Genomic DNA, 27,922 nt, shown 5'->3' on the forward strand with positions numbered 1-27,922 from the left:
CATATACTATATACGTATAAATGAATCAACTATCTGTTGAATGAACACCATTCGTGACATATGATGTAGCTGGCTTTAAGTTCGTCAATTAGAGCGGTGTAACGGGTGATAGTATTATCAGGCACTAAATGACCAGGACATCTTCACACAGACGATAGCATCATTCAAGTAATGAGAGGCTTTACAAGGTAACCACAGGATACTAGCCAGTTTAACTGCACGATAAAGAATATGAAACGATCTAACGTCGCTAAAGAAAAGTCAGACCCCCAAACGTAGCTGAGAAACTAAAGACTGGTCATAGTGACAGGTTAGTTATTTTTTATGTAATCAAGAAGAATGAGGGCTCAGAACATAAAACTCGTTTTAGCAAGATATTGGGTTCATAAAGCAGATATTAAATCAGCTAATGCCTCAGTATATCTTCGGAGTCATCTCGCTAAACGTGCATAGACGTAAGGAAAAGAACATAAAGATTGTAAATTTTCGAACTATGGGATCTCAAAAGAAGATGATACCGAGGCCACTATCGGTGAAGGACGAAACCATTTAAATAGGCGTTGGATCTGTCATACAAACGCCCAAAACTGCTAAATAAGAAATAGAGCTAGGGAGGCAGATATACACAGCCCAATCGGATGTAATCTACACTCCATATAGCCCGAGTTGTTTTTGTCTTGTTACGCACCAGAAGTTTGCTCGGTATGTAAGGATATTCTCATAAAGTCTCGATTGTCTGCCAGCCTTAGAGTCTATTGATTATACAGTACTGTGTTTACAGTCCGATTCCATATAGGTTGTGCTTGTCACTACCTTTCATGATCTTTTTGTGGGAAGCCTAGTCAGACTTTGTGAGTTGTTGTGGGTTACTCTTATATTCGACCAGTGACATGTACTTAGCGTGTATAAACACATTTATGATAGTGGGCGTTCACATGGTTACAAGCTCAAACAATGATCAACGTTTACCTTGAGTTTTGTTATTTGTACTTATGGTCTTCCTACTTCGTGATGAATGACTATCAAGTTTCCTGTTTAGTGTAGCTGAACCGGGACTGATAGTTGGGTGAAGATGTGAATTAGTTTTTACTTATATATATGGAGAGGATGGTGTTCCATCTGAGCCTCAAGTTCCAATCTCATGCATATCGGGTTCTATATTAGACTTTCTAGTAATTAATACTAGTTTATTTTCTTACCTAACTTAATATGGTAATGCACAAGCCAGATAGTTCATGTAAGCCGGCAGCAGTCGAATCGTCCTACCACAAAAACAGATCAGTTCGAAATCTCGACTAGTTTATTGGGGCACAGATTTGCCACAAGCGAAATCAACTAATTTTTAAAAGCTTCAGAGTATATAAGTCTTATAACCTGATCAAACGATTTTTGTTCCAAACAAATTCATAGAAACTGAAGCTGGCGACTGAAAAGGGGATGGAACTGCAGAAAAAGATCTTGTCAGTGAAGATGAAGAGGATGATGAAGAAGAAAATGATAGTGCGGAAGAAGAGGAGGAGGACGACGAAGAGAGTGGAGATGACGATGACGAAAGCGAAGAGGAAGATGACGACGACGATAGTGAGGAAGAGGACGATGACGACGATTGTGAGGAGGAAGACGACGACGATAATGAGGAAGAATCTAGTGAAGGAGAGAAAGAAAGTAATAAAGACAATTCAAAACTGAATGCTGAGAAAGGTAAAGCCATCAACAACCTGGTTGGGTCAAAGGCTGTCCAAAAACCTGGTTCGATGTTGAACAATGAGAAATTGACGGAAAATAAGGTATCAAGCATACCGAGTAAAGTGACTGAGGGGTCTGAGCCACAAAGCAGTACATCAGGCAAGGTCCTCATACTACATGGACCTGATAACTTGAATAGTTTGAAAGAATTCCTTTCCAAAATTAGCCCAGTGACCAGCATAAGCAGGATGGAACCAGCACCCATAATGGCTACCATCGCTAATATAAGCATTTTCAAAAGTCGATTAAAGTCAGGAAAGTTGATGTTTCACGGGAAGGAGCTCGACGTAATACCTGTAGAGAGAGTCGAGGACGCTAATAAAGGAATGCAACCCACCAAAACTTTGTTCGTAGGTGGAATTCCAAAATCCATGACAATTGTAAGTTACTTCTTTCTAAACATTGTATTATTCCAGGAACAACTAAAAAGTCAACTCCCCAACAACTGTCAACCTGTTTCCCTAAATTTGCTGAATAAAAACCCTAAAATCAATAGTGCATTTATGTCCTTCTCCTCTATTGATGTGGCTAAGCAAGCTCACCAAATTTTCAGTTCTTTAACTGTGGAAGGTCAACTGTTCAAAGCTAACTTCGCTAAAGACCAACAGCCTCGTAAGTATTGATTGTCAGTAGTCGTTTAACTGGCATCCTTTAGGAGCTGGTCCTGATGGTTCCGTAAGAGTCGCAGTTTCAAATTGGGATGGTCATCCGAACCAGTTGCGTAAGCTATTCCCGACATGTTTAGACGTTCAGTGGATTCAGAAAAAACGGTGAGTAAAGTTAGTTTTCGGCGAATTGGTTCAAACATTTCGTAAACTAGTCACTCACTTAAGTTATTTAGCGTCAGTTACTATCGGTCTTACATTTTCTTCTTCATACAGAAAGGCATTTCTTAAATTTCCTTCCTTGGAAGTCCGAAAGGCTGCTGTCTCACAGCCAAAGTTCCATGCCGGTAAACAGCTGAAACTGGCATTAACAGGAGGACCAGAGCTCAAGACTGCCATCGTTTGGGGTTTTCCAGCTGATACAAAGGAATCAGACATCAAAGGATTATTTGGTGGCGTCGTTTCAGTGTCACGTGATACAACTACAGGGAACCAGAGCGCGTAAGTATATTGATATCTTGATAGTTGCCTTTGAAACTAAATTGTTACTGCCTTTATCTCAGTTTGATTAGATCAGTTTGTCCGTAACGTCTGACAGTGTATTGCCTTGTTTCAGATCCATGACTGTCGAGTTTGAAACCGCTGCAGATTGTAACAATGCAATTTCCTCAAACGCAACTCTGAAAGGTCGCCGCGTGACAATATTTTTAAAAGGTATGTAGAATGATAATTGAAATTTTACCTCGAAAGTTTTTATTTGCTCACATTACATGTCATCCAGACACCAACTTACTAGGATTTTCGCTTCAATCTTTCGAGTTTTTGCCTCACTAAACTAACCCGTATTTCTCCTTCAGATGTCTTTGTTGATGATTGTGCTAACAATCAACAGAAGCATTCTGGACCATCTGAGAAGAAAGCTAAACGTGAGTTTGTTTCGGTTTGTTTTGTATGTTTGTTCGCAATTGTGCTGTCTTTCTAAAGGTTTTTGGTGTTCATTATAGCTGTAGAAGTAGGTGTTTCGAAGGTCAAGACTGCTCACAAAGTTTCAAAGGCAGAGGAAGTGAATGACGCAGATGACATTGAGGATGAGAATGACGACGAAGAGGACGAAGGTACAAGTGAAGATGGCGACGACAGTGACGAAGACGATGAAAGCGAAGATGAAAGCGAGGAAGAAGAGGACGGAAGTGAAGACGAAAGTGACGAGGACGTTGATATGGTCTCACCTAAAGGCAAGGAGAAGAAGCAGTTTCCTGGCTTACACGACAAAAAAACTGGTGGATTTCCGAAAGCAGACAACCGTTCAGGAGATCAAAGCAACTTCAAAGCGCAGCACAAATTTGGTGGTGATTTCAAGCGCAACTCGTTTCGTGGTCGTGGTGGTCGATCTCGCGGCCGCGGTGGTCAGTCGCCTCACGGTCGTGGTGGACAGTCTTTCCGTGGTCGTGGTGGTAACCGTGGGGGCTGGTCAAAACGCGGTGGTTCTGATTAAAAAACTTGATTGCTCTGTAAATCCAAATTGCAAATAAATCTTTGTAAATGAATCTGATTTCTCTGACAGTTTGTTTTCCGTCCTTGATGAGTACTTCTGTTTTTAGTTAAAAAGCATGTCACTGACACAAGCATACCAGTCTGGTCAAGCCACTTCTTTGGCCGTATACAATCTACCCACCTCGGCAGACGAAACAGAAGTTCAGTCGGTATTCCCTTCGGCCAGGTCAGTCAACTTCGTACGAAGTCATTCTGTGTCTTCGCAATCTAAAGGGTGAGTACAGTTTGCTCCCTACAAATTGATTTGTTACCGCACATTTAACGACATTATAAGAGATCTAATTCACTCCATTTTATGAGCAGTACCACAGTAGGTTCGACAGTCTGCGATATTTTTGTTTGGCAAGTTAAATGTCCAAAGGTGAACCTAGGCATTTTAATGATGTTCCGTTAGTACGTTAACAAGAACTGACTCCGATCTTTTACCTTTCTACCTTTTGTTACTGGCGACGCAGGTGTGCCACATTGACCCATTCCTGTAATGTGAGCAGGTGGTACTATTTGCGATGGAGTGAAATGCAGGAAGGTCGACCCGAACACTTTCGATGGAGGTAGAAATTTGTTACTCGAAAGATCTGCCTACGGGGTCTTTAATAAAGCTTATTCGCTTCCCATTGATCGCTCCATATTTGCTCTCTTTTTCTGTTTCATATGTGAAACAGCATGTGCATCTTGCAATTCAACAATGCTCGCGACTGTCAACAAGCCTACGATGAATGTCTTCAAGGAAAAGAAATTGGTGGACAGCTGCTGCATGCGGAACTGAACGGAGGTGAGTTGGTCATTAAAACTTGTACAATCACTGGACTTATTTCAAAAGCTCTTTAATAATCACTCAGTTTATATATTTCAGATTATCATTCCAGTTCGTCAGAAAATTTAAATGTCAGCCAGCATTATGGAGGCAATTCCAGGGATTTCAGACGTTCACATGCCGATAATGAGTACAGCCAGCCCACGTATGATCCGCATAGTAGAACTGATAGTGAAAGTTCTTCCAACGCCTCTTGTACACTCACCGTGTCAATCTTCCCTATACAGCATCTGAAAGAGATATTATGCGCGAGTTCCCAGAAGCCCTCCGAGTGGCACTTTCGTTAGACGAGCAGGGACGTTCCAGAGGGTAAATTTTATTTTTGAACTTTCATTTGTTTGTAGCGTTGCTCACGTGACTTTCTCGAATTCCGACCAGTGCAGCGCCGCTCTTACTTCCTGCGGAAATAAGGTGATGGGCGGTAGGCCTGTACGTGGACGAATCCAGAGAGGTAAAGGATTGCCCATAAATTGTATGTGATGTTCATTATAGACCAGGAGCACAATCAACAACCGAGTTATAACAATCAGCGCCCTTATAATCGTGACCAAAGAGAATACGGTCAACGTAATCAACGCGACTACAATCAGCGGAATTTCAATAATCGAGATCACACCAACCAGCGTGAAAACGGTAACCAGAGAGATGGCAATCAACGTGAGTACAATCAGCGTGATTATAGTGGTCAACGTGACTACAACAGACAAGGTAAGTTTATTTTGTCAGGCAACTAACTGGTTTAGTTGTTTCAGTGTGACAGGCAGTGTAACTATTTTCTTTTTGTGGTTTCAGGTAGGCAGTTCGACTACAATTCAGGCAGAGGCGAAAGAGATGTAAACCGTTTCCAAGGTGCTCCAGCTAATCGAGGCGGGTCACGCGAGTTTGGTAGAAATGACCGCTTCGAACGAACAGATCAAAGACGAGATCGCAGCCCAGCCAGAGGAGAGCCAGTTCGTGGGTACGGCAGCTCAAAAGGACCCCGAATAACATCAGCCGTAATTCACCGTCCAGGAAATGCCAGCCCTTCGGAGTCGTCCTCTTCAGATGAGGACTAAATATCCTGGTATTTTTCAGGGATTCCTTACTGATGCGTCGTGCAAATACTTTTATTAACGTACATATGACTTTAAACATTAAAATATTCATGTTGGAAATTCATTAATGTTGTAGTCTAATATACACTTCACTTCATACGCGGATTTTTACAGAACACAGTGAGGTAAAGTAGCGGGACAGAGTTGAGGTCATGCTGGAATAAGTCGATTCCAACCATATATATATATATATATGGAAGAAGGGTTGGGTATTAGTGTCTTAACCAGGCTTCGCTTATAAAACGTAATTTTTTTAGTCAGGACTTTCGAGATGGTGACTGACCTGAAGCTCATTTTGTCGTGTACTGGTTCCTCTCGAGCAACTCATCGAATGCGAATAAGCCAACAATGTTATAATTAGTGGTTGGAAATTGTCCGTCTACTTACTGTGATAATGATAATTAATTACCTCTAAATTACAGGTGATATGGCTCGAGAGTCAGGCAAATTAGTGCATCTGTCCTATTTTTGAGTTATTCAGAATGTCACCCAGGGTCGCCACTAATACACAATTAGGGTACCTAGATGTCGTGTCAGATGAACCGAAATAAACGCAAAGTCATGGCGCATGTTCTCCCACAAGGCATGTACGCGGTGTCTATGTTTTGCCGACCGACCTTCATAGGGAAGATAGAGTTCGCAAGTAGTATAGTGTTTCAAGAGTTCCGATCACACATGTGACTAACCGATAGATATGGGAGTGCTTCAAATCGCTGACCTGGTTTGCCGTACGTCGGTACTGCGGTATAAGCAGGTCTTTTGGATGCTAATGAAATTTGGGCTGTGGTTTTCTGAGAGAAGATTATGAGCCTAGTGATGCTCTTCACTCCCTAAGAGAATAGCCCCACATTTGTGGTTAAGGGGATAGTGAGTTAGTGTTAGAACGTACGATTTTCCGGCTTTATATACTATAAAATGCTCTTATCTCAACATCGGCTACCTTCGATTCCGCAGGACTTAGGATTTGGTGGAATTATCCCACTACAGGCCTGAGTCGGCAGTTCACTGTTTCCTCTATCCCTTTGAAAAAGGATAGATTGGATAGGAATGCAGGAAGATGTTGAAGTCGCGTCAATTTCCGAAAAATTAGCACGACATTTATCATATAGGCTTCGGGAGAATAGTAAGTTCTCCCACAATAGCACAAACTTTGGTCTCCGGCAGAATCGAGTGCAATACCAATTACTAGAGGTCCACAACCACGGGGTTCTCGTTGTCTTTTTATGGACGCCCTGTTACCAGGCCCTCGGCGAAAGGAGTTGACAACGCACACTGTATCCATACAACAACAACAGCGAGAGATGCCTTCATTCAATCAACAACAAACTGAATGTACGACACTCGGTAGAATTAGCTGATGTCCTGTCATCTTTTACGCTAACCATTTGACCTGGCTGAATGTGTAGTATATTTGTTGGTGAACGATAATATCCCTACAGGAAGTAATTCGGTGTAAGCCCGCATGTTTCATCCCCGGTTTTTGTAGTCCTCAGTTGATTACTAACATATGCTGTTAAAAGCTCAATGAATAGTTTTAATGTGTTACGTGTTTAAGCGTGTGTTTCACATTCAACGTCCGGTGGTTAGTTGAACATGGTGAGTGGGATGGGGCTCATGGGTGCTTATGTGTGATTCCGTTGTTCTCATGACTAACGCACGTTTTTTATCTTTCAGGGTCGTTCGAAGCAGTTGTGTAAGTAATACTCTTTGGTTTACGTCCCATTTTCCGTTTTCGAATTTACTTACCAGATTGTTTGGTTTTAGTAAATAATTCAACAATTAAATCTCCAAAGCCTAGTGCTACTCCGGAATCAAAAAACAAGCATCTTGTCAACGGCAAAGGCACTCCATTGAGAGGTGGATCAAAGCGTCCAGTCCCTGTCGGCAGCGACGATAGTGATGTAGAGGTTGAGACAGGTGCGTTTGGCGGTGATGCTGGTGAACTAAGGATGTCACATAAGGTAAATAAACTAATATCTTCACTCCATATAGCCCGAGTTGTTTTTGTCTTGTTACGCACCAGAAGTTTGCTCGGTATGTAAGGATATTCTCATAAAGTCTCGATTGTCTGCCAGCCTTAGAGTCTATTGATTATACAGTACTGTGTTTACAGTCCGATTCCATATAGGTTGTGCTTGTCACTACCTTTCATGATCTTTTGTGGGAAGCCTAGTCAGACTTTGTGAGTTGTTGTGGGTTACTCTTATATTCGACCAGTGACATGTACTTAGCGTGTATAAACACATTTATGATAGTGGGCGTTCACATGGTTACAAGCTCAAACAATGATCAACGTTTACCTTGAGTTTTGTTATTTGTACTTATGGTCTTCCTACTTCGTGATGAATGACTATCAAGTTTCCTGTTTAGTGTAGCTGAACCGGGACTGATAGTTGGGTGAAGATGTGAATTAGTTTTTACTTATATATATGGAGAGGATGGTGTTCCATCTGAGCCTCAAGTTCCAATCTCATGCATATCGGGTTCTATATTAGACTTTCTAGTAATTAATACTAGTTTATTTTCTTACCTAACTTAATATGGTAATGCACAAGCCAGATAGTTCATGTAAGCCGGCAGCAGTCGAATCGTCCTACCACAAAAACAGATCAGTTCGAAATCTCGACTAGTTTATTGGGGCACAGATTTGCCACAAGCGAAATCAACTAATTTTTAAAAGCTTCAGAGTATATAAGTCTTATAACCTGATCAAACGATTTTTGTTCCAAACAAATTCATAGAAACTGAAGCTGGCGACTGAAAAGGGGATGGAACTGCAGAAAAAGATCTTGTCAGTGAAGATGAAGAGGATGATGAAGAAGAAAATGATAGTGCGGAAGAAGAGGAGGAGGACGACGAAGAGAGTGGAGATGACGATGACGAAAGCGAAGAGGAAGATGACGACGACGATAGTGAGGAAGAGGACGATGACGACGATTGTGAGGAGGAAGACGACGACGATAATGAGGAAGAATCTAGTGAAGGAGAGAAAGAAAGTAATAAAGACAATTCAAAACTGAATGCTGAGAAAGGTAAAGCCATCAACAACCTGGTTGGGTCAAAGGCTGTCCAAAAACCTGGTTCGATGTTGAACAATGAGAAATTGACGGAAAATAAGGTATCAAGCATACCGAGTAAAGTGACTGAGGGGTCTGAGCCACAAAGCAGTACATCAGGCAAGGTCCTCATACTACATGGACCTGATAACTTGAATAGTTTGAAAGAATTCCTTTCCAAAATTAGCCCAGTGACCAGCATAAGCAGGATGGAACCAGCACCCATAATGGCTACCATCGCTAATATAAGCATTTTCAAAAGTCGATTAAAGTCAGGAAAGTTGATGTTTCACGGGAAGGAGCTCGACGTAATACCTGTAGAGAGAGTCGAGGACGCTAATAAAGGAATGCAACCCACCAAAACTTTGTTCGTAGGTGGAATTCCAAAATCCATGACAATTGTAAGTTACTTCTTTCTAAACATTGTATTATTCCAGGAACAACTAAAAAGTCAACTCCCCAACAACTGTCAACCTGTTTCCCTAAATTTGCTGAATAAAAACCCTAAAATCAATAGTGCATTTATGTCCTTCTCCTCTATTGATGTGGCTAAGCAAGCTCACCAAATTTTCAGTTCTTTAACTGTGGAAGGTCAACTGTTCAAAGCTAACTTCGCTAAAGACCAACAGCCTCGTAAGTATTGATTGTCAGTAGTCGTTTAACTGGCATCCTTTAGGAGCTGGTCCTGATGGTTCCGTAAGAGTCGCAGTTTCAAATTGGGATGGTCATCCGAACCAGTTGCGTAAGCTATTCCCGACATGTTTAGACGTTCAGTGGATTCAGAAAAAACGGTGAGTAAAGTTAGTTTTCGGCGAATTGGTTCAAACATTTCGTAAACTAGTCACTCACTTAAGTTATTTAGCGTCAGTTACTATCGGTCTTACATTTTCTTCTTCATACAGAAAGGCATTTCTTAAATTTCCTTCCTTGGAAGTCCGAAAGGCTGCTGTCTCACAGCCAAAGTTCCATGCCGGTAAACAGCTGAAACTGGCATTAACAGGAGGACCAGAGCTCAAGACTGCCATCGTTTGGGGTTTTCCAGCTGATACAAAGGAATCAGACATCAAAGGATTATTTGGTGGCGTCGTTTCAGTGTCACGTGATACAACTACAGGGAACCAGAGCGCGTAAGTATATTGATATCTTGATAGTTGCCTTTGAAACTAAATTGTTACTGCCTTTATCTCAGTTTGATTAGATCAGTTTGTCCGTAACGTCTGACAGTGTATTGCCTTGTTTCAGATCCATGACTGTCGAGTTTGAAACCGCTGCAGATTGTAACAATGCAATTTCCTCAAACGCAACTCTGAAAGGTCGCCGCGTGACAATATTTTTAAAAGGTATGTAGAATGATAATTGAAATTTTACCTCGAAAGTTTTTATTTGCTCACATTACATGTCATCCAGACACCAACTTACTAGGATTTTCGCTTCAATCTTTCGAGTTTTTGCCTCACTAAACTAACCCGTATTTCTCCTTCAGATGTCTTTGTTGATGATTGTGCTAACAATCAACAGAAGCATTCTGGACCATCTGAGAAGAAAGCTAAACGTGAGTTTGTTTCGGTTTGTTTTGTATGTTTGTTCGCAATTGTGCTGTCTTTCTAAAGGTTTTTGGTGTTCATTATAGCTGTAGAAGTAGGTGTTTCGAAGGTCAAGACTGCTCACAAAGTTTCAAAGGCAGAGGAAGTGAATGACGCAGATGACATTGAGGATGAGAATGACGACGAAGAGGACGAAGGTACAAGTGAAGATGGCGACGACAGTGACGAAGACGATGAAAGCGAAGATGAAAGCGAGGAAGAAGAGGACGGAAGTGAAGACGAAAGTGACGAGGACGTTGATATGGTCTCACCTAAAGGCAAGGAGAAGAAGCAGTTTCCTGGCTTACACGACAAAAAAACTGGTGGATTTCCGAAAGCAGACAACCGTTCAGGAGATCAAAGCAACTTCAAAGCGCAGCACAAATTTGGTGGTGATTTCAAGCGCAACTCGTTTCGTGGTCGTGGTGGTCGATCTCGCGGCCGCGGTGGTCAGTCGCCTCACGGTCGTGGTGGACAGTCTTTCCGTGGTCGTGGTGGTAACCGTGGGGGCTGGTCAAAACGCGGTGGTTCTGATTAAAAAACTTGATTGCTCTGTAAATCCAAATTGCAAATAAATCTTTGTAAATGAATCTGATTTCTCTGACAGTTTGTTTTCCGTCCTTGATGAGTACTTCTGTTTTTAGTTAAAAAGCATGTCACTGACACAAGCATACCAGTCTGGTCAAGCCACTTCTTTGGCCGTATACAATCTACCCACCTCGGCAGACGAAACAGAAGTTCAGTCGGTATTCCCTTCGGCCAGGTCAGTCAACTTCGTACGAAGTCATTCTGTGTCTTCGCAATCTAAAGGGTGAGTACAGTTTGCTCCCTACAAATTGATTTGTTACCGCACATTTAACGACATTATAAGAGATCTAATTCACTCCATTTTATGAGCAGTACCACAGTAGGTTCGACAGTCTGCGATATTTTTGTTTGGCAAGTTAAATGTCCAAAGGTGAACCTAGGCATTTTAATGATGTTCCGTTAGTACGTTAACAAGAACTGACTCCGATCTTTTACCTTTCTACCTTTTGTTACTGGCGACGCAGGTGTGCCACATTGACCCATTCCTGTAATGTGAGCAGGTGGTACTATTTGCGATGGAGTGAAATGCAGGAAGGTCGACCCGAACACTTTCGATGGAGGTAGAAATTTGTTACTCGAAAGATCTGCCTACGGGGTCTTTAATAAAGCTTATTCGCTTCCCATTGATCGCTCCATATTTGCTCTCTTTTTCTGTTTCATATGTGAAACAGCATGTGCATCTTGCAATTCAACAATGCTCGCGACTGTCAACAAGCCTACGATGAATGTCTTCAAGGAAAAGAAATTGGTGGACAGCTGCTGCATGCGGAACTGAACGGAGGTGAGTTGGTCATTAAAACTTGTACAATCACTGGACTTATTTCAAAAGCTCTTTAATAATCACTCAGTTTATATATTTCAGATTATCATTCCAGTTCGTCAGAAAATTTAAATGTCAGCCAGCATTATGGAGGCAATTCCAGGGATTTCAGACGTTCACATGCCGATAATGAGTACAGCCAGCCCACGTATGATCCGCATAGTAGAACTGATAGTGAAAGTTCTTCCAACGCCTCTTGTACACTCACCGTGTCAAATCTTCCCTATACAGCATCTGAAAGAGATATTATGCGCGAGTTCCCAGAAGCCCTCCGAGTGGCACTTTCGTTAGACGAGCAGGGACGTTCCAGAGGGTAAATTTTATTTTTGAACTTTCATTTGTTTGTAGCGTTGCTCACGTGACTTTCTCGAATTCCGACCAGTGCAGCGCCGCTCTTACTTCCTGCGGAAATAAGGTGATGGGCGGTAGGCCTGTACGTGGACGAATCCAGAGAGGTAAAGGATTGCCCATAAATTGTATGTGATGTTCATTATAGACCAGGAGCACAATCAACAACCGAGTTATAACAATCAGCGCCCTTATAATCGTGACCAAAGAGAATACGGTCAACGTAATCAACGCGACTACAATCAGCGGAATTTCAATAATCGAGATCACACCAACCAGCGTGAAAACGGTAACCAGAGAGATGGCAATCAACGTGAGTACAATCAGCGTGATTATAGTGGTCAACGTGACTACAACAGACAAGGTAAGTTTATTTTGTCAGGCAACTAACTGGTTTAGTTGTTTCAGTGTGACAGGCAGTGTAACTATTTTCTTTTTGTGGTTTCAGGTAGGCAGTTCGACTACAATTCAGGCAGAGGCGAAAGAGATGTAAACCGTTTCCAAGGTGCTCCAGCTAATCGAGGCGGGTCACGCGAGTTTGGTAGAAATGACCGCTTCGAACGAACAGATCAAAGACGAGATCGCAGCCCAGCCAGAGGAGAGCCAGTTCGTGGGTACGGCAGCTCAAAAGGACCCCGAATAACATCAGCCGTAATTCACCGTCCAGGAAATGCCAGCCCTTCGGAGTCGTCCTCTTCAGATGAGGACTAAATATCCTGGTATTTTTCAGGGATTCCTTACTGATGCGTCGTGCAAATACTTTTATTAACGTACATATGACTTTAAACATTAAAATATTCATGTTGGAAATTCATTAATGTTGTAGTCTAATATACACTTCACTTCATACGCGGATTTTTACAGAACACAGTGAGGTAAAGTAGCGGGACAGAGTTGAGGTCATGCTGGAATAAGTCGATTCCAACCATATATATATATATATATGGAAGAAGGGTTGGGTATTAGTGTCTTAACCAGGCTTCGCTTATAAAACGTAATTTTTTTAGTCAGGACTTTCGAGATGGTGACTGACCTGAAGCTCATTTTGTCGTGTACTGGTTCCTCTCGAGCAACTCATCGAATGCGAATAAGCCAACAATGTTATAATTAGTGGTTGGAAATTGTCCGTCTACTTACTGTGATAATGATAATTAATTACCTCTAAATTACAGGTGATATGGCTCGAGAGTCAGGCAAATTAGTGCATCTGTCCTATTTTTGAGTTATTCAGAATGTCACCCAGGGTCGCCACTAATACACAATTAGGGTACCTAGATGTCGTGTCAGATGAACCGAAATAAACGCAAAGTCATGGCGCATGTTCTCCCACAAGGCATGTACGCGGTGTCTATGTTTTGCCGACCGACCTTCATAGGGAAGATAGAGTTCGCAAGTAGTATAGTGTTTCAAGAGTTCCGATCACACATGTGACTAACCGATAGATATGGGAGTGCTTCAAATCGCTGACCTGGTTTGCCGTACGTCGGTACTGCGGTATAAGCAGGTCTTTTGGATGCTAATGAAATTTGGGCTGTGGTTTTCTGAGAGAAGATTATGAGCCTAGTGATGCTCTTCACTCCCTAAGAGAATAGCCCCACATTTGTGGTTAAGGGGATAGTGAGTTAGTGTTAGAACGTACGATTTTCCGGCTTTATATACTATAAAATGCTCTTATCTCAACATCGGCTACCTTCGATTCCGCAGGACTTAGGATTTGGTGGAATTATCCCACTACAGGCCTGAGTCGGCAGTTCACTGTTTCCTCTATCCCTTTGAAAAAGGATAGATTGGATAGGAATGCAGGAAGATGTTGAAGTCGCGTCAATTTCCGAAAAATTAGCACGACATTTATCATATAGGCTTCGGGAGAATAGTAAGTTCTCCCACAATAGCACAAACTTTGGTCTCCGGCAGAATCGAGTGCAATACCAATTACTAGAGGTCCACAACCACGGGGTTCTCGTTGTCTTTTTATGGACGCCCTGTTACCAGGCCCTCGGCGAAAGGAGTTGACAACGCACACTGTATCCATACAACAACAACAGCGAGAGATGCCTTCATTCAATCAACAACAAACTGAATGTACGACACTCGGTAGAACTAGCTGATGTCCTGTCATCTTTTACGCTAACCATTTGACCTGGCTGAATGTGTAGTATATTTGTTGGTGAACGATAATATCCCTACAGGAAGTAATTCGGTGTAAGCCCGCATGTTTCATCCCCGGTTTTTTGTAGTCCTCAGTTGATTACTAACATATGCTGTTAAAAGCTCAATGAATAGTTTTAATGTGTTACGTGTTTAAGCGTGTGTTTCACATTCAACGTCCGGTGGTTAGTTGAACATGGTGAGTGGGATGGGGCTCATGGGTGCTTATGTGTGATTCCGTTGTTCTCATGACTAACGCACGTTTTTTATCTTTCAGGGTCGTTCGAAGCAGTTGTGTAAGTAATACTCTTTGGTTTACGTCCCATTTTCCGTTTTCGAATTTACTTACCAGATTGTTTGGTTTTAGTAAATAATTCAACAATTAAATCTCCAAAGCCTAGTGCTACTCCGGAATCAAAAAACAAGCATCTTGTCAACGGCAAAGGCACTCCATTGAGAGGTGGATCAAAGCGTCCAGTCCCTGTCGGCAGCGACGATAGTGATGTAGAGGTTGAGACAGGTGCGTTTGGCGGTGATGCTGGTGAACTAAGGATGTCACATAAGGTAAATAAACTAATATCTTCACTCCATATAGCCCGAGTTGTTTTTGTCTTGTTACGCACCAGAAGTTTGCTCGGTATGTAAGGATATTCTCATAAAGTCTCGATTGTCTGCCAGCCTTAGAGTCTATTGATTATACAGTACTGTGTTTACAGTCCGATTCCATATAGGTTGTGCTTGTCACTACCTTTCATGATCTTTTTGTGGGAGGCCTAGTCAGACTTTGTGAGTTGTTGTGGGTTACTCTTATATTCGACCAGTGACATGTACTTAGCGTGTATAAACACATTTATGATAGTGGGCGTTCACATGGTTACAAGCTCAAACAATGATCAACGTTTACCTTGAGTTTTGTTATTTGTACTTATGGTCTTCCTACTTCGTGATGAATGACTATCAAGTTTCCTGTTTAGTGTAGCTGAACCGGGACTGATAGTTGGGTGAAGATGTGAATTAGTTTTTACTTATATATATGGAGAGGATGGTGTTCCATCTGAGCCTCAAGTTCCAATCTCATGCATATCGGGTTCTATATTAGACTTTCTAGTAATTAATACTAGTTTATTTTCTTACCTAACTTAATATGGTAATGCACAAGCCAGATAGTTCATGTAAGCCGGCAGCAGTCGAATCGTCCTACCACAAAAACAGATCAGTTCGAAATCTCGACTAGTTTATTGGGGCACAGATTTGCCACAAGCGAAATCAACTAATTTTTAAAAGCTTCAGAGTATATAAGTCTTATAACCTGATCAAACGATTTTTGTTCCAAACAAATTCATAGAAACTGAAGCTGGCGACTGAAAAGGGGATGGAACTGCAGAAAAAGATCTTGTCAGTGAAGATGAAGAGGATGATGAAGAAGAAAATGATAGTGCGGAAGAAGAGGAGGAGGACGACGAAGAGAGTGGAGATGACGATGACGAAAGCGAAGAGGAAGATGACGACGACGATAGTGAGGAAGAGGACGATGACGACGATTGTGAGGAGGAAGACGACGACGATAATGAGGAAGAATCTAGTGAAGGAGAGAAAGAAAGTAATAAAGACAATTCAAAACTGAATGCTGAGAAAGGTAAAGCCATCAACAACCTGGTTGGGTCAAAGGCTGTCCAAAAACCTGGTTCGATGTTGAACAATGAGAAATTGACGGAAAATAAGGTATCAAGCATACCGAGTAAAGTGACTGAGGGGTCTGAGCCACAAAGCAGTACATCAGGCAAGGTCCTCATACTACATGGACCTGATAACTTGAATAGTTTGAAAGAATTCCTTTCCAAAATTAGCCCAGTGACCAGCATAAGCAGGATGGAACCAGCACCCATAATGGCTACCATCGCTAATATAAGCATTTTCAAAAGTCGATTAAAGTCAGGAAAGTTGATGTTTCACGGGAAGGAGCTCGACGTAATACCTGTAGAGAGAGTCGAGGACGCTAATAAAGGAATGCAACCCACCAAAACTTTGTTCGTAGGTGGAATTCCAAAATCCATGACAATTGTAAGTTACTTCTTTCTAAACATTGTATTATTCCAGGAACAACTAAAAAGTCAACTCCCCAACAACTGTCAACCTGTTTCCCTAAATTTGCTGAATAAAAACCCTAAAATCAATAGTGCATTTATGTCCTTCTCCTCTATTGATGTGGCTAAGCAAGCTCACCAAATTTTCAGTTCTTTAACTGTGGAAGGTCAACTGTTCAAAGCTAACTTCGCTAAAGACCAACAGCCTCGTAAGTATTGATTGTCAGTAGTCGTTTAACTGGCATCCTTTAGGAGCTGGTCCTGATGGTTCCGTAAGAGTCGCAGTTTCAAATTGGGATGGTCATCCGAACCAGTTGCGTAAGCTATTCCCGACATGTTTAGACGTTCAGTGGATTCAGAAAAAACGGTGAGTAAAGTTAGTTTTCGGCGAATTGGTTCAAACATTTCGTAAACTAGTCACTCACTTAAGTTATTTAGCGTCAGTTACTATCGGTCTTACATTTTCTTCTTCATACAGAAAGGCATTTCTTAAATTTCCTTCCTTGGAAGTCCGAAAGGCTGCTGTCTCACAGCCAAAGTTCCATGCCGGTAAACAGCTGAAACTGGCATTAACAGGAGGACCAGAGCTCAAGACTGCCATCGTTTGGGGTTTTCCAGCTGATACAAAGGAATCAGACATCAAAGGATTATTTGGTGGCGTCGTTTCAGTGTCACGTGATACAACTACAGGGAACCAGAGCGCGTAAGTATATTGATATCTTGATAGTTGCCTTTGAAACTAAATTGTTACTGCCTTTATCTCAGTTTGATTAGATCAGTTTGTCCGTAACGTCTGACAGTGTATTGCCTTGTTTCAGATCCATGACTGTCGAGTTTGAAACCGCTGCAGATTGTAACAATGCAATTTCCTCAAACGCAACTCTGAAAGGTCGCCGCGTGACAATATTTTTAAAAGGTATGTAGAATGATAATTGAAATTTTACCTCGAAAGTTTTTATTTGCTCACATTACATGTCATCCAGACACCAACTTACTAGGATTTTCGCTTCAATCTTTCGAGTTTTTGCCTCACTAAACTAACCCGTATTTCTCCTTCAGATGTCTTTGTTGATGATTGTGCTAACAATCAACAGAAGCATTCTGGACCATCTGAGAAGAAAGCTAAACGTGAGTTTGTTTCGGTTTGTTTTGTATGTTTGTTCGCAATTGTGCTGTCTTTCTAAAGGTTTTTGGTGTTCATTATAGCTGTAGAAGTAGGTGTTTCGAAGGTCAAGACTGCTCACAAAGTTTCAAAGGCAGAGGAAGTGAATGACGCAGATGACATTGAGGATGAGAATGACGACGAAGAGGACGAAGGTACAAGTGAAGATGGCGACGACAGTGACGAAGACGATGAAAGCGAAGATGAAAGCGAGGAAGAAGAGGACGGAAGTGAAGACGAAAGTGACGAGGACGTTGATATGGTCTCACCTAAAGGCAAGGAGAAGAAGCAGTTTCCTGGCTTACACGACAAAAAAACTGGTGGATTTCCGAAAGCAGACAACCGTTCAGGAGATCAAAGCAACTTCAAAGCGCAGCACAAATTTGGTGGTGATTTCAAGCGCAACTCGTTTCGTGGTCGTGGTGGTCGATCTCGCGGCCGCGGTGGTCAGTCGCCTCACGGTCGTGGTGGACAGTCTTTCCGTGGTCGTGGTGGTAACCGTGGGGGCTGGTCAAAACGCGGTGGTTCTGATTAAAAAACTTGATTGCTCTGTAAATCCAAATTGCAAATAAATCTTTGTAAATGAATCTGATTTCTCTGACAGTTTGTTTTCCGTCCTTGATGAGTACTTCTGTTTTTAGTTAAAAAGCATGTCACTGACACAAGCATACCAGTCTGGTCAAGCCACTTCTTTGGCCGTATACAATCTACCCACCTCGGCAGACGAAACAGAAGTTCAGTCGGTATTCCCTTCGGCCAGGTCAGTCAACTTCGTACGAAGTCATTCTGTGTCTTCGCAATCTAAAGGGTGAGTACAGTTTGCTCCCTACAAATTGATTTGTTACCGCACATTTAACGACATTATAAGAGATCTAATTCACTCCATTTTATGAGCAGTACCACAGTAGGTTCGACAGTCTGCGATATTTTTGTTTGGCAAGTTAAATGTCCAAAGGTGAACCTAGGCATTTTAATGATGTTCCGTTAGTACGTTAACAAGAACTGACTCCGATCTTTTACCTTTCTACCTTTTGTTACTGGCGACGCAGGTGTGCCACATTGACCCATTCCTGTAATGTGAGCAGGTGGTACTATTTGCGATGGAGTGAAATGCAGGAAGGTCGACCCGAACACTTTCGATGGAGGTAGAAATTTGTTACTCGAAAGATCTGCCTACGGGGTCTTTAATAAAGCTTATTCGCTTCCCATTGATCGCTCCATATTTGCTCTCTTTTTCTGTTTCATATGTGAAACAGCATGTGCATCTTGCAATTCAACAATGCTCGCGACTGTCAACAAGCCTACGATGAATGTCTTCAAGGAAAAGAAATTGGTGGACAGCTGCTGCATGCGGAACTGAACGGAGGTGAGTTGGTCATTAAAACTTGTACAATCACTGGACTTATTTCAAAAGCTCTTTAATAATCACTCAGTTTATATATTTCAGATTATCATTCCAGTTCGTCAGAAAATTTAAATGTCAGCCAGCATTATGGAGGCAATTCCAGGGATTTCAGACGTTCACATGCCGATAATGAGTACAGCCAGCCCACGTATGATCCGCATAGTAGAACTGATAGTGAAAGTTCTTCCAACGCCTCTTGTACACTCACCGTGTCAAATCTTCCCTATACAGCATCTGAAAGAGATATTATGCGCGAGTTCCCAGAAGCCCTCCGAGTGGCACTTTCGTTAGACGAGCAGGGACGTTCCAGAGGGTAAATTTTATTTTTGAACTTTCATTTGTTTGTAGCGTTGCTCACGTGACTTTCTCGAATTCCGACCAGTGCAGCGCCGCTCTTACTTCCTGCGGAAATAAGATGATGGGCGGTAGGCCTGTACGTGGACGAATCCAGAGAGGTAAAGGATTGCCCATAAATTGTATGTGATGTTCATTATAGACCAGGAGCACAATCAACAACCGAGTTATAACAATCAGCGCCCTTATAATCGTGACCAAAGAGAATACGGTCAACGTAATCAACGCGACTACAATCAGCGGAATTTCAATAATCGAGATCACACCAACCAGCGTGAAAACGGTAACCAGAGAGATGGCAATCAACGTGAGTACAATCAGCGTGATTATAGTGGTCAACGTGACTACAACAGACAAGGTAAGTTTATTTTGTCAGGCAACTAACTGGTTTAGTTGTTTCAGTGTGACAGGCAGTGTAACTATTTTCTTTTTGTGGTTTCAGGTAGGCAGTTCGACTACAATTCAGGCAGAGGCGAAAGAGATGTAAACCGTTTCCAAGGTGCTCCAGCTAATCGAGGCGGGTCACGCGAGTTTGGTAGAAATGACCGCTTCGAACGAACAGATCAAAGACGAGATCGCAGCCCAGCCAGAGGAGAGCCAGTTCGTGGGTACGGCAGCTCAAAAGGACCCCGAATAACATCAGCCGTAATTCACCGTCCAGGAAATGCCAGCCCTTCGGAGTCGTCCTCTTCAGATGAGGACTAAATATCCTGGTATTTTTCAGGGATTCCTTACTGATGCGTCGTGCAAATACTTTTATTAACGTACATATGACTTTAAACATTAAAATATTCATGTTGGAAATTCATTAATGTTGTAGTCTAATATACACTTCACTTCATACGCGGATTTTTACAGAACACAGTGAGGTAAAGTAGCGGGACAGAGTTGAGGTCATGCTGGAATAAGTCGATTCCAACCATATATATATATATATATGGAAGAAGGGTTGGGTATTAGTGTCTTAACCAGGCTTCGCTTATAAAACGTAATTTTTTTAGTCAGGACTTTCGAGATGGTGACTGACCTGATGCTCATTTTGTCGTGTACTGGTTCCTCTCGAGCAACTCATCGAATGCGAATAAGCCAACAATGTTATAATTAGTGGTTGGAAATTGTCCGTCTACTTACTGTGATAATGATAATTAATTACCTCTAAATTACAGGTGATATGGCTCGAGAGTCAGGCAAATTAGTGCATCTGTCCTATTTTTGAGTTATTCAGAATGTCACCCAGGGTCGCCACTAATACACAATTAGGGTACCTAGATGTCGTGTCAGATGAACCGAAATAAACGCAAAGTCATGGCGCATGTTCTCCCACAAGGCATGTACGCGGTGTCTATGTTTTGCCGACCGACCTTCATAGGGAAGATAGAGTTCGCAAGTAGTATAGTGTTTCAAGAGTTCCGATCACACATGTGACTAACCGATAGATATGGGAGTGCTTCAAATCGCTGACCTGGTTTGCCGTACGTCGGTACTGCGGTATAAGCAGGTCTTTTGGATGCTAATGAAATTTGGGCTGTGGTTTTCTGAGAGAAGATTATGAGCCTAGTGATGCTCTTCACTCCCTAAGAGAATAGCCCCACATTTGTGGTTAAGGGGATAGTGAGTTAGTGTTAGAACGTACGATTTTCCGGCTTTATATACTATAAAATGCTCTTATCTCAACATCGGCTACCTTCGATTCCGCAGGACTTAGGATTTGGTGGAATTATCCCACTACAGGCCTGAGTCGGCAGTTCACTGTTTCCTCTATCCCTTTGAAAAAGGATAGATTGGATAGGAATGCAGGAAGATGTTGAAGTCGCGTCAATTTCCGAAAAATTAGCACGACATTTATCATATAGGCTTCGGGAGAATAGTAAGTTCTCCCACAATAGCACAAACTTTGGTCTCCGGCAGAATCGAGTACAATACCAATTACTAGAGGTCCACAACCACGGGGTTCTCGTTGTCTTTTTATGGACGCCCTGTTACCAGGCCCTCGGCGAAAGGAGTTGACAACGCACACTGTATCCATACAACAACAACAGCGAGAGATGCCTTCATTCAATCAACAACAAACTGAATGTACGACACTCGGTAGAATTAGCTGATGTCCTGTCATCTTTTACGCTAACCATTTGACCTGGCTGAATGTGTAGTATATTTGTTGGTGAACGATAATATCCCTACAGGAAGTAATTCGGTGTAAGCCCGCATGTTTCATCCCCGGTTTTTGTAGTCCTCAGTTGATTACTAACATATGCTGTTAAAAGCTCAATGAATAGTTTTAATGTGTTACGTGTTTAAGCGTGTGTTTCACATTCAACGTCCGGTGGTTAGTTGAACATGGTGAGTGGGATGGGGCTCATGGGTGCTTATGTGTGATTCCGTTGTTCTCATGACTAACGCACGTTTTTTATCTTTCAGGGTCGTTCGAAGCAGTTGTGTAAGTAATACTCTTTGGTTTACGTCCCATTTTCCGTTTTCGAATTTACTTACCAGATTGTTTGGTTTTAGTAAATAATTCAACAATTAAATCTCCAAAGCCTAGTGCTACTCCGGAATCAAAAAACAAGCATCTTGTCAACGGCAAAGGCACTCCATTGAGAGGTGGATCAAAGCGTCCAGTCCCTGTCGGCAGCGACGATAGTGATGTAGAGGTTGAGACAGGTGCGTTTGGCGGTGATGCTGGTGAACTAAGGATGTCACATAAGGTAAATAAACTAATATCTTCACTCCATATAGCCCGAGTTGTTTTTGTCTTGTTACGCACCAGAAGTTTGCTCGGTATGTAAGGATATTCTCATAAAGTCTCGATTGTCTGCCAGCCTTAGAGTCTATTGATTATACAGTACTGTGTTTACAGTCCGATTCCATATAGGTTGTGCTTGTCACTACCTTTCATGATCTTTTGTGGGAAGCCTAGTCAGACTTTGTGAGTTGTTGTGGGTTACTCTTATATTCGACCAGTGACATGTACTTAGCGTGTATAAACACATTTATGATAGTGGGCGTTCACATGGTTACAAGCTCAAACAATGATCAACGTTTACCTTGAGTTTTGTTATTTGTACTTATGGTCTTCCTACTTCGTGATGAATGACTATCAAGTTTCCTGTTTAGTGTAGCTGAACCGGGACTGATAGTTGGGTGAAGATGTGAATTAGTTTTTACTTATATATATGGAGAGGATGGTGTTCCATCTGAGCCTCAAGTTCCAATCTCATGCATATCGGGTTCTATATTAGACTTTCTAGTAATTAATACTAGTTTATTTTCTTACCTAACTTAATATGGTAATGCACAAGCCAGATAGTTCATGTAAGCCGGCAGCAGTCGAATCGTCCTACCACAAAAACAGATCAGTTCGAAATCTCGACTAGTTTATTGGGGCACAGATTTGCCACAAGCGAAATCAACTAATTTTTAAAAGCTTCAGAGTATATAAGTCTTATAACCTGATCAAACGATTTTTGTTCCAAACAAATTCATAGAAACTGAAGCTGGCGACTGAAAAGGGGATGGAACTGCAGAAAAAGATCTTGTCAGTGAAGATGAAGAGGATGATGAAGAAGAAAATGATAGTGCGGAAGAAGAGGAGGAGGACGACGAAGAGAGTGGAGATGACGATGACGAAAGCGAAGAGGAAGATGACGACGACGATAGTGAGGAAGAGGACGATGACGACGATTGTGAGGAGGAAGACGACGACGATAATGAGGAAGAATCTAGTGAAGGAGAGAAAGAAAGTAATAAAGACAATTCAAAACTGAATGCTGAGAAAGGTAAAGCCATCAACAACCTGGTTGGGTCAAAGGCTGTCCAAAAACCTGGTTCGATGTTGAACAATGAGAAATTGACGGAAAATAAGGTATCAAGCATACCGAGTAAAGTGACTGAGGGGTCTGAGCCACAAAGCAGTACATCAGGCAAGGTCCTCATACTACATGGACCTGATAACTTGAATAGTTTGAAAGAATTCCTTTCCAAAATTAGCCCAGTGACCAGCATAAGCAGGATGGAACCAGCACCCATAATGGCTACCATCGCTAATATAAGCATTTTCAAAAGTCGATTAAAGTCAGGAAAGTTGATGTTTCACGGGAAGGAGCTCGACGTAATACCTGTAGAGAGAGTCGAGGACGCTAATAAAGGAATGCAACCCACCAAAACTTTGTTCGTAGGTGGAATTCCAAAATCCATGACAATTGTAAGTTACTTCTTTCTAAACATTGTATTATTCCAGGAACAACTAAAAAGTCAACTCCCCAACAACTGTCAACCTGTTTCCCTAAATTTGCTGAATAAAAACCCTAAAATCAATAGTGCATTTATGTCCTTCTCCTCTATTGATGTGGCTAAGCAAGCTCACCAAATTTTCAGTTCTTTAACTGTGGAAGGTCAACTGTTCAAAGCTAACTTCGCTAAAGACCAACAGCCTCGTAAGTATTGATTGTCAGTAGTCGTTTAACTGGCATCCTTTAGGAGCTGGTCCTGATGGTTCCGTAAGAGTCGCAGTTTCAAATTGGGATGGTCATCCGAACCAGTTGCGTAAGCTATTCCCGACATGTTTAGACGTTCAGTGGATTCAGAAAAAACGGTGAGTAAAGTTAGTTTTCGGCGAATTGGTTCAAACATTTCGTAAACTAGTCACTCACTTAAGTTATTTAGCGTCAGTTACTATCGGTCTTACATTTTCTTCTTCATACAGAAAGGCATTTCTTAAATTTCCTTCCTTGGAAGTCCGAAAGGCTGCTGTCTCACAGCCAAAGTTCCATGCCGGTAAACAGCTGAAACTGGCATTAACAGGAGGACCAGAGCTCAAGACTGCCATCGTTTGGGGTTTTCCAGCTGATACAAAGGAATCAGACATCAAAGGATTATTTGGTGGCGTCGTTTCAGTGTCACGTGATACAACTACAGGGAACCAGAGCGCGTAAGTATATTGATATCTTGATAGTTGCCTTTGAAACTAAATTGTTACTGCCTTTATCTCAGTTTGATTAGATCAGTTTGTCCGTAACGTCTGACAGTGTATTGCCTTGTTTCAGATCCATGACTGTCGAGTTTGAAACCGCTGCAGATTGTAACAATGCAATTTCCTCAAACGCAACTCTGAAAGGTCGCCGCGTGACAATATTTTTAAAAGGTATGTAGAATGATAATTGAAATTTTACCTCGAAAGTTTTTATTTGCTCACATTACATGTCATCCAGACACCAACTTACTAGGATTTTCGCTTCAATCTTTCGAGTTTTTGCCTCACTAAACTAACCCGTATTTCTCCTTCAGATGTCTTTGTTGATGATTGTGCTAACAATCAACAGAAGCATTCTGGACCATCTGAGAAGAAAGCTAAACGTGAGTTTGTTTCGGTTTGTTTTGTATGTTTGTTCGCAATTGTGCTGTCTTTCTAAAGGTTTTTGGTGTTCATTATAGCTGTAGAAGTAGGTGTTTCGAAGGTCAAGACTGCTCACAAAGTTTCAAAGGCAGAGGAAGTGAATGACGCAGATGACATTGAGGATGAGAATGACGACGAAGAGGACGAAGGTACAAGTGAAGATGGCGACGACAGTGACGAAGACGATGAAAGCGAAGATGAAAGCGAGGAAGAAGAGGACGGAAGTGAAGACGAAAGTGACGAGGACGTTGATATGGTCTCACCTAAAGGCAAGGAGAAGAAGCAGTTTCCTGGCTTACACGACAAAAAACTGGTGGATTTCCGAAAGCAGACAACCGTTCAGGAGATCAAAGCAACTTCAAAGCGCAGCACAAATTTGGTGGTGATTTCAAGCGCAACTCGTTTCGTGGTCGTGGTGGTCGATTTCGCGGCCGCGGTGGTCAGTCGCCTCACGGTCGTGGTGGACAGTCTTTCCGTGGTCGTGGTGGTAACCGTGGGGGCTGGTCAAAACGCGGTGGTTCTGATTAAAAAACTTGATTGCTCTGTAAATCCAAATTGCAAATAAATCTTTGTAAATGAATCTGATTTCTCTGACAGTTTGTTTTCCGTCCTTGATGAGTACTTCTGTTTTTAGTTAAAAAGCATGTCACTGACACAAGCATACCAGTCTGGTCAAGCCACTTCTTTGGCCGTATACAATCTACCCACCTCGGCAGACGAAACAGAAGTTCAGTCGGTATTCCCTTCGGCCAGGTCAGTCAACTTCGTACGAAGTCATTCTGTGTCTTCGCAATCTAAAGGGTGAGTACAGTTTGCTCCCTACAAATTGATTTGTTACCGCACATTTAACGACATTATAAGAGATCTAATTCACTCCATTTTATGAGCAGTACCACAGTAGGTTCGACAGTCTGCGATATTTTTGTTTGGCAAGTTAAATGTCCAAAGGTGAACCTAGGCATTTTAATGATGTTCCGTTAGTACGTTAACAAGAACTGACTCCGATCTTTTACCTTTCTACCTTTTGTTACTGGCGACGCAGGTGTGCCACATTGACCCATTCCTGTAATGTGAGCAGGTGGTACTATTTGCGATGGAGTGAAATGCAGGAAGGTCGACCCGAACACTTTCGATGGAGGTAGAAATTTGTTACTCGAAAGATCTGCCTACGGGGTCTTTAATAAAGCTTATTCGCTTCCCATTGATCGCTCCATATTTGCTCTCTTTTTCTGTTTCATATGTGAAACAGCATGTGCATCTTGCAATTCAACAATGCTCGCGACTGTCAACAAGCCTACGATGAATGTCTTCAAGGAAAAGAAATTGGTGGACAGCTGCTGCATGCGGAACTGAACGGAGGTGAGTTGGTCATTAAAACTTGTACAATCACTGGACTTATTTCAAAAGCTCTTTAATAATCACTCAGTTTATATATTTCAGATTATCATTCCAGTTCGTCAGAAAATTTAAATGTCAGCCAGCATTATGGAGGCAATTCCAGGGATTTCAGACGTTCACATGCCGATAATGAGTACAGCCAGCCCACGTATGATCCGCATAGTAGAACTGATAGTGAAAGTTCTTCCAACGCCTCTTGTACACTCACCGTGTCAAATCTTCCCTATACAGCATCTGAAAGAGATATTATGCGCGAGTTCCCAGAAGCCCTCCGAGTGGCACTTTCGTTAGACGAGCAGGGACGTTCCAGAGGGTAAATTTTATTTTTGAACTTTCATTTGTTTGTAGCGTTGCTCACGTGACTTTCTCGAATTCCGACCAGTGCAGCGCCGCTCTTACTTCCTGCGGAAATAAGATGATGGGCGGTAGGCCTGTACGTGGACGAATCCAGAGAGGTAAAGGATTGCCCATAAATTGTATGTGATGTTCATTATAGACCAGGAGCACAATCAACAACCGAGTTATAACAATCAGCGCCCTTATAATCGTGACCAAAGAGAATACGGTCAACGTAATCAACGCGACTACAATCAGCGGAATTTCAATAATCGAGATCACACCAACCAGCGTGAAAACGGTAACCAGAGAGATGGCAATCAACGTGAGTACAATCAGCGTGATTATAGTGGTCAACGTGACTACAACAGACAAGGTAAGTTTATTTTGTCAGGCAACTAACTGGTTTAGTTGTTTCAGTGTGACAGGCAGTGTAACTATTTTCTTTTTGTGGTTTCAGGTAGGCAGTTCGACTACAATTCAGGCAGAGGCGAAAGAGATGTAAACCGTTTCCAAGGTGCTCCAGCTAATCGAGGCGGGTCACGCGAGTTTGGTAGAAATGACCGCTTCGAACGAACAGATCAAAGACGAGATCGCAGCCCAGCCAGAGGAGAGCCAGTTCGTGGGTACGGCAGCTCAAAAGGACCCCGAATAACATCAGCCGTAATTCACCGTCCAGGAAATGCCAGCCCTTCGGAGTCGTCCTCTTCAGATGAGGACTAAATATCCTGGTATTTTTCAGGGATTCCTTACTGATGCGTCGTGCAAATACTTTTATTAACGTACATATGACTTTAAACATTAAAATATTCATGTTGGAAATTCATTAATGTTGTAGTCTAATATACACTTCACTTCATACGCGGATTTTTACAGAACACAGTGAGGTAAAGTAGCGGGACAGAGTTGAGGTCATGCTGGAATAAGTCGATTCCAACCATATATATATATATATATGGAAGAAGGGTTGGGTATTAGTGTCTTAACCAGGCTTCGCTTATAAAACGTAATTTTTTTTTAGTCAGGACTTTCGAGATGGTGACTGACCTGATGCTCATTTTGTCGTGTACTGGTTCCTCTCGAGCAACTCATCGAATGCGAATAAGCCAACAATGTTATAATTAGTGGTTGGAAATTGTCCGTCTACTTACTGTGATAATGATAATTAATTACCTCTAAATTACAGGTGATATGGCTCGAGAGTCAGGCAAATTAGTGCATCTGTCCTATTTTGAGTTATTCAGAATGTCACCCAGGGTCGCCACTAATACACAATTAGGGTACCTAGATGTCGTGTCAGATGAACCGAAATAAACGCAAAGTCATGGCGCATGTTCTCCCACAAGGCATGTACGCGGTGTCTATGTTTTGCCGACCGACCTTCATAGGGAAGATAGAGTTCGCAAGTAGTATAGTGTTTCAAGAGTTCCGATCA

General features: G+C 42.0%; 2 protein-coding genes across 5 annotated transcripts; both read left to right on the top strand.

The window, feature by feature from the left end:
- The first annotated feature begins 14 nt into the window (after positions 1-14).
- Positions 15-27,668, top strand: CHD1_1 (transcriptional regulator). Of its 4 annotated transcripts, XM_051211509.1 has the most exons (12): positions 7,013-7,409; positions 7,488-7,506; positions 7,578-7,774; positions 15,702-16,417; positions 16,454-16,649; positions 16,693-16,807; positions 16,919-17,143; positions 17,259-17,356; positions 17,500-17,568; positions 17,647-17,757; positions 24,903-25,554; positions 26,003-27,668. In XM_051211509.1, exons 4-11 carry the CDS (start codon positions 16,046-16,048, stop codon positions 25,316-25,318), a joined length of 1,602 nt encoding a protein of 533 aa, XP_051071576.1. In that variant the 5' UTR covers positions 7,013-7,409; positions 7,488-7,506; positions 7,578-7,774; positions 15,702-16,045; the 3' UTR covers positions 25,319-25,554; positions 26,003-27,668. The 4 variants fall into 4 exon arrangements, with proteins under 4 accessions (XP_051071573.1, XP_051071576.1, XP_051071574.1 ...); XM_051211508.1 differs by lacking the exons at positions 7,013-7,409; positions 7,488-7,506; positions 7,578-7,774; ... (7 more) ...; positions 24,903-25,554; positions 26,003-27,668 and adding exons at positions 15-2,126; positions 2,163-2,358; positions 2,402-2,516; ... (6 more) ...; positions 19,356-19,462; positions 19,504-20,227; XM_051211510.1 differs by lacking the exons at positions 15,702-16,417; positions 16,454-16,649; positions 16,693-16,807; ... (3 more) ...; positions 24,903-25,554; positions 26,003-27,668 and adding exons at positions 9,772-9,996; positions 10,112-10,209; positions 10,353-10,421; ... (2 more) ...; positions 19,356-19,462; positions 19,504-20,227 and having other exon boundaries at positions 17,647-18,410.
- On the top strand, positions 4,569-5,912 carry MS3_00010395 (uncharacterized protein; the record flags this gene model as incomplete). The annotated part of the gene is made up of 3 exons (XM_051218765.1): positions 4,569-4,677; positions 5,212-5,427; positions 5,512-5,912. 3 exons carry the CDS (start codon positions 4,569-4,571, stop codon positions 5,772-5,774), a joined length of 588 nt encoding a protein of 195 aa, XP_051071577.1. The 3' UTR covers positions 5,775-5,912.
- Positions 27,669-27,922: the final 254 nt, after the last annotated feature.

Source organism: Schistosoma haematobium, chromosome ZW (assembly GCF_000699445.3).
Source record: "Schistosoma haematobium chromosome ZW, whole genome shotgun sequence".
Taxonomy (NCBI): domain Eukaryota; kingdom Metazoa; phylum Platyhelminthes; class Trematoda; order Strigeidida; family Schistosomatidae; genus Schistosoma; species Schistosoma haematobium.

Bases quoted from the DNA above. Each gene is read 5' to 3' on its own strand.
- CHD1_1 (XM_051211509.1), top strand. From the start codon at position 16,046: ATGTTGAACAATGAGAAATTGACGGAAAATAAGGTATCAAGCATACCG. The intron at 16,650-16,692 runs GTAAGTATTGAT...GGCATCCTTTAG, and splicing joins CGCTAAAGACCAACAGCCTC to GAGCTGGTCCTGATGGTTCC. The intron at 16,808-16,918 runs GTGAGTAAAGTT...TTCTTCATACAG, and splicing joins CAGTGGATTCAGAAAAAACG to AAAGGCATTTCTTAAATTTC.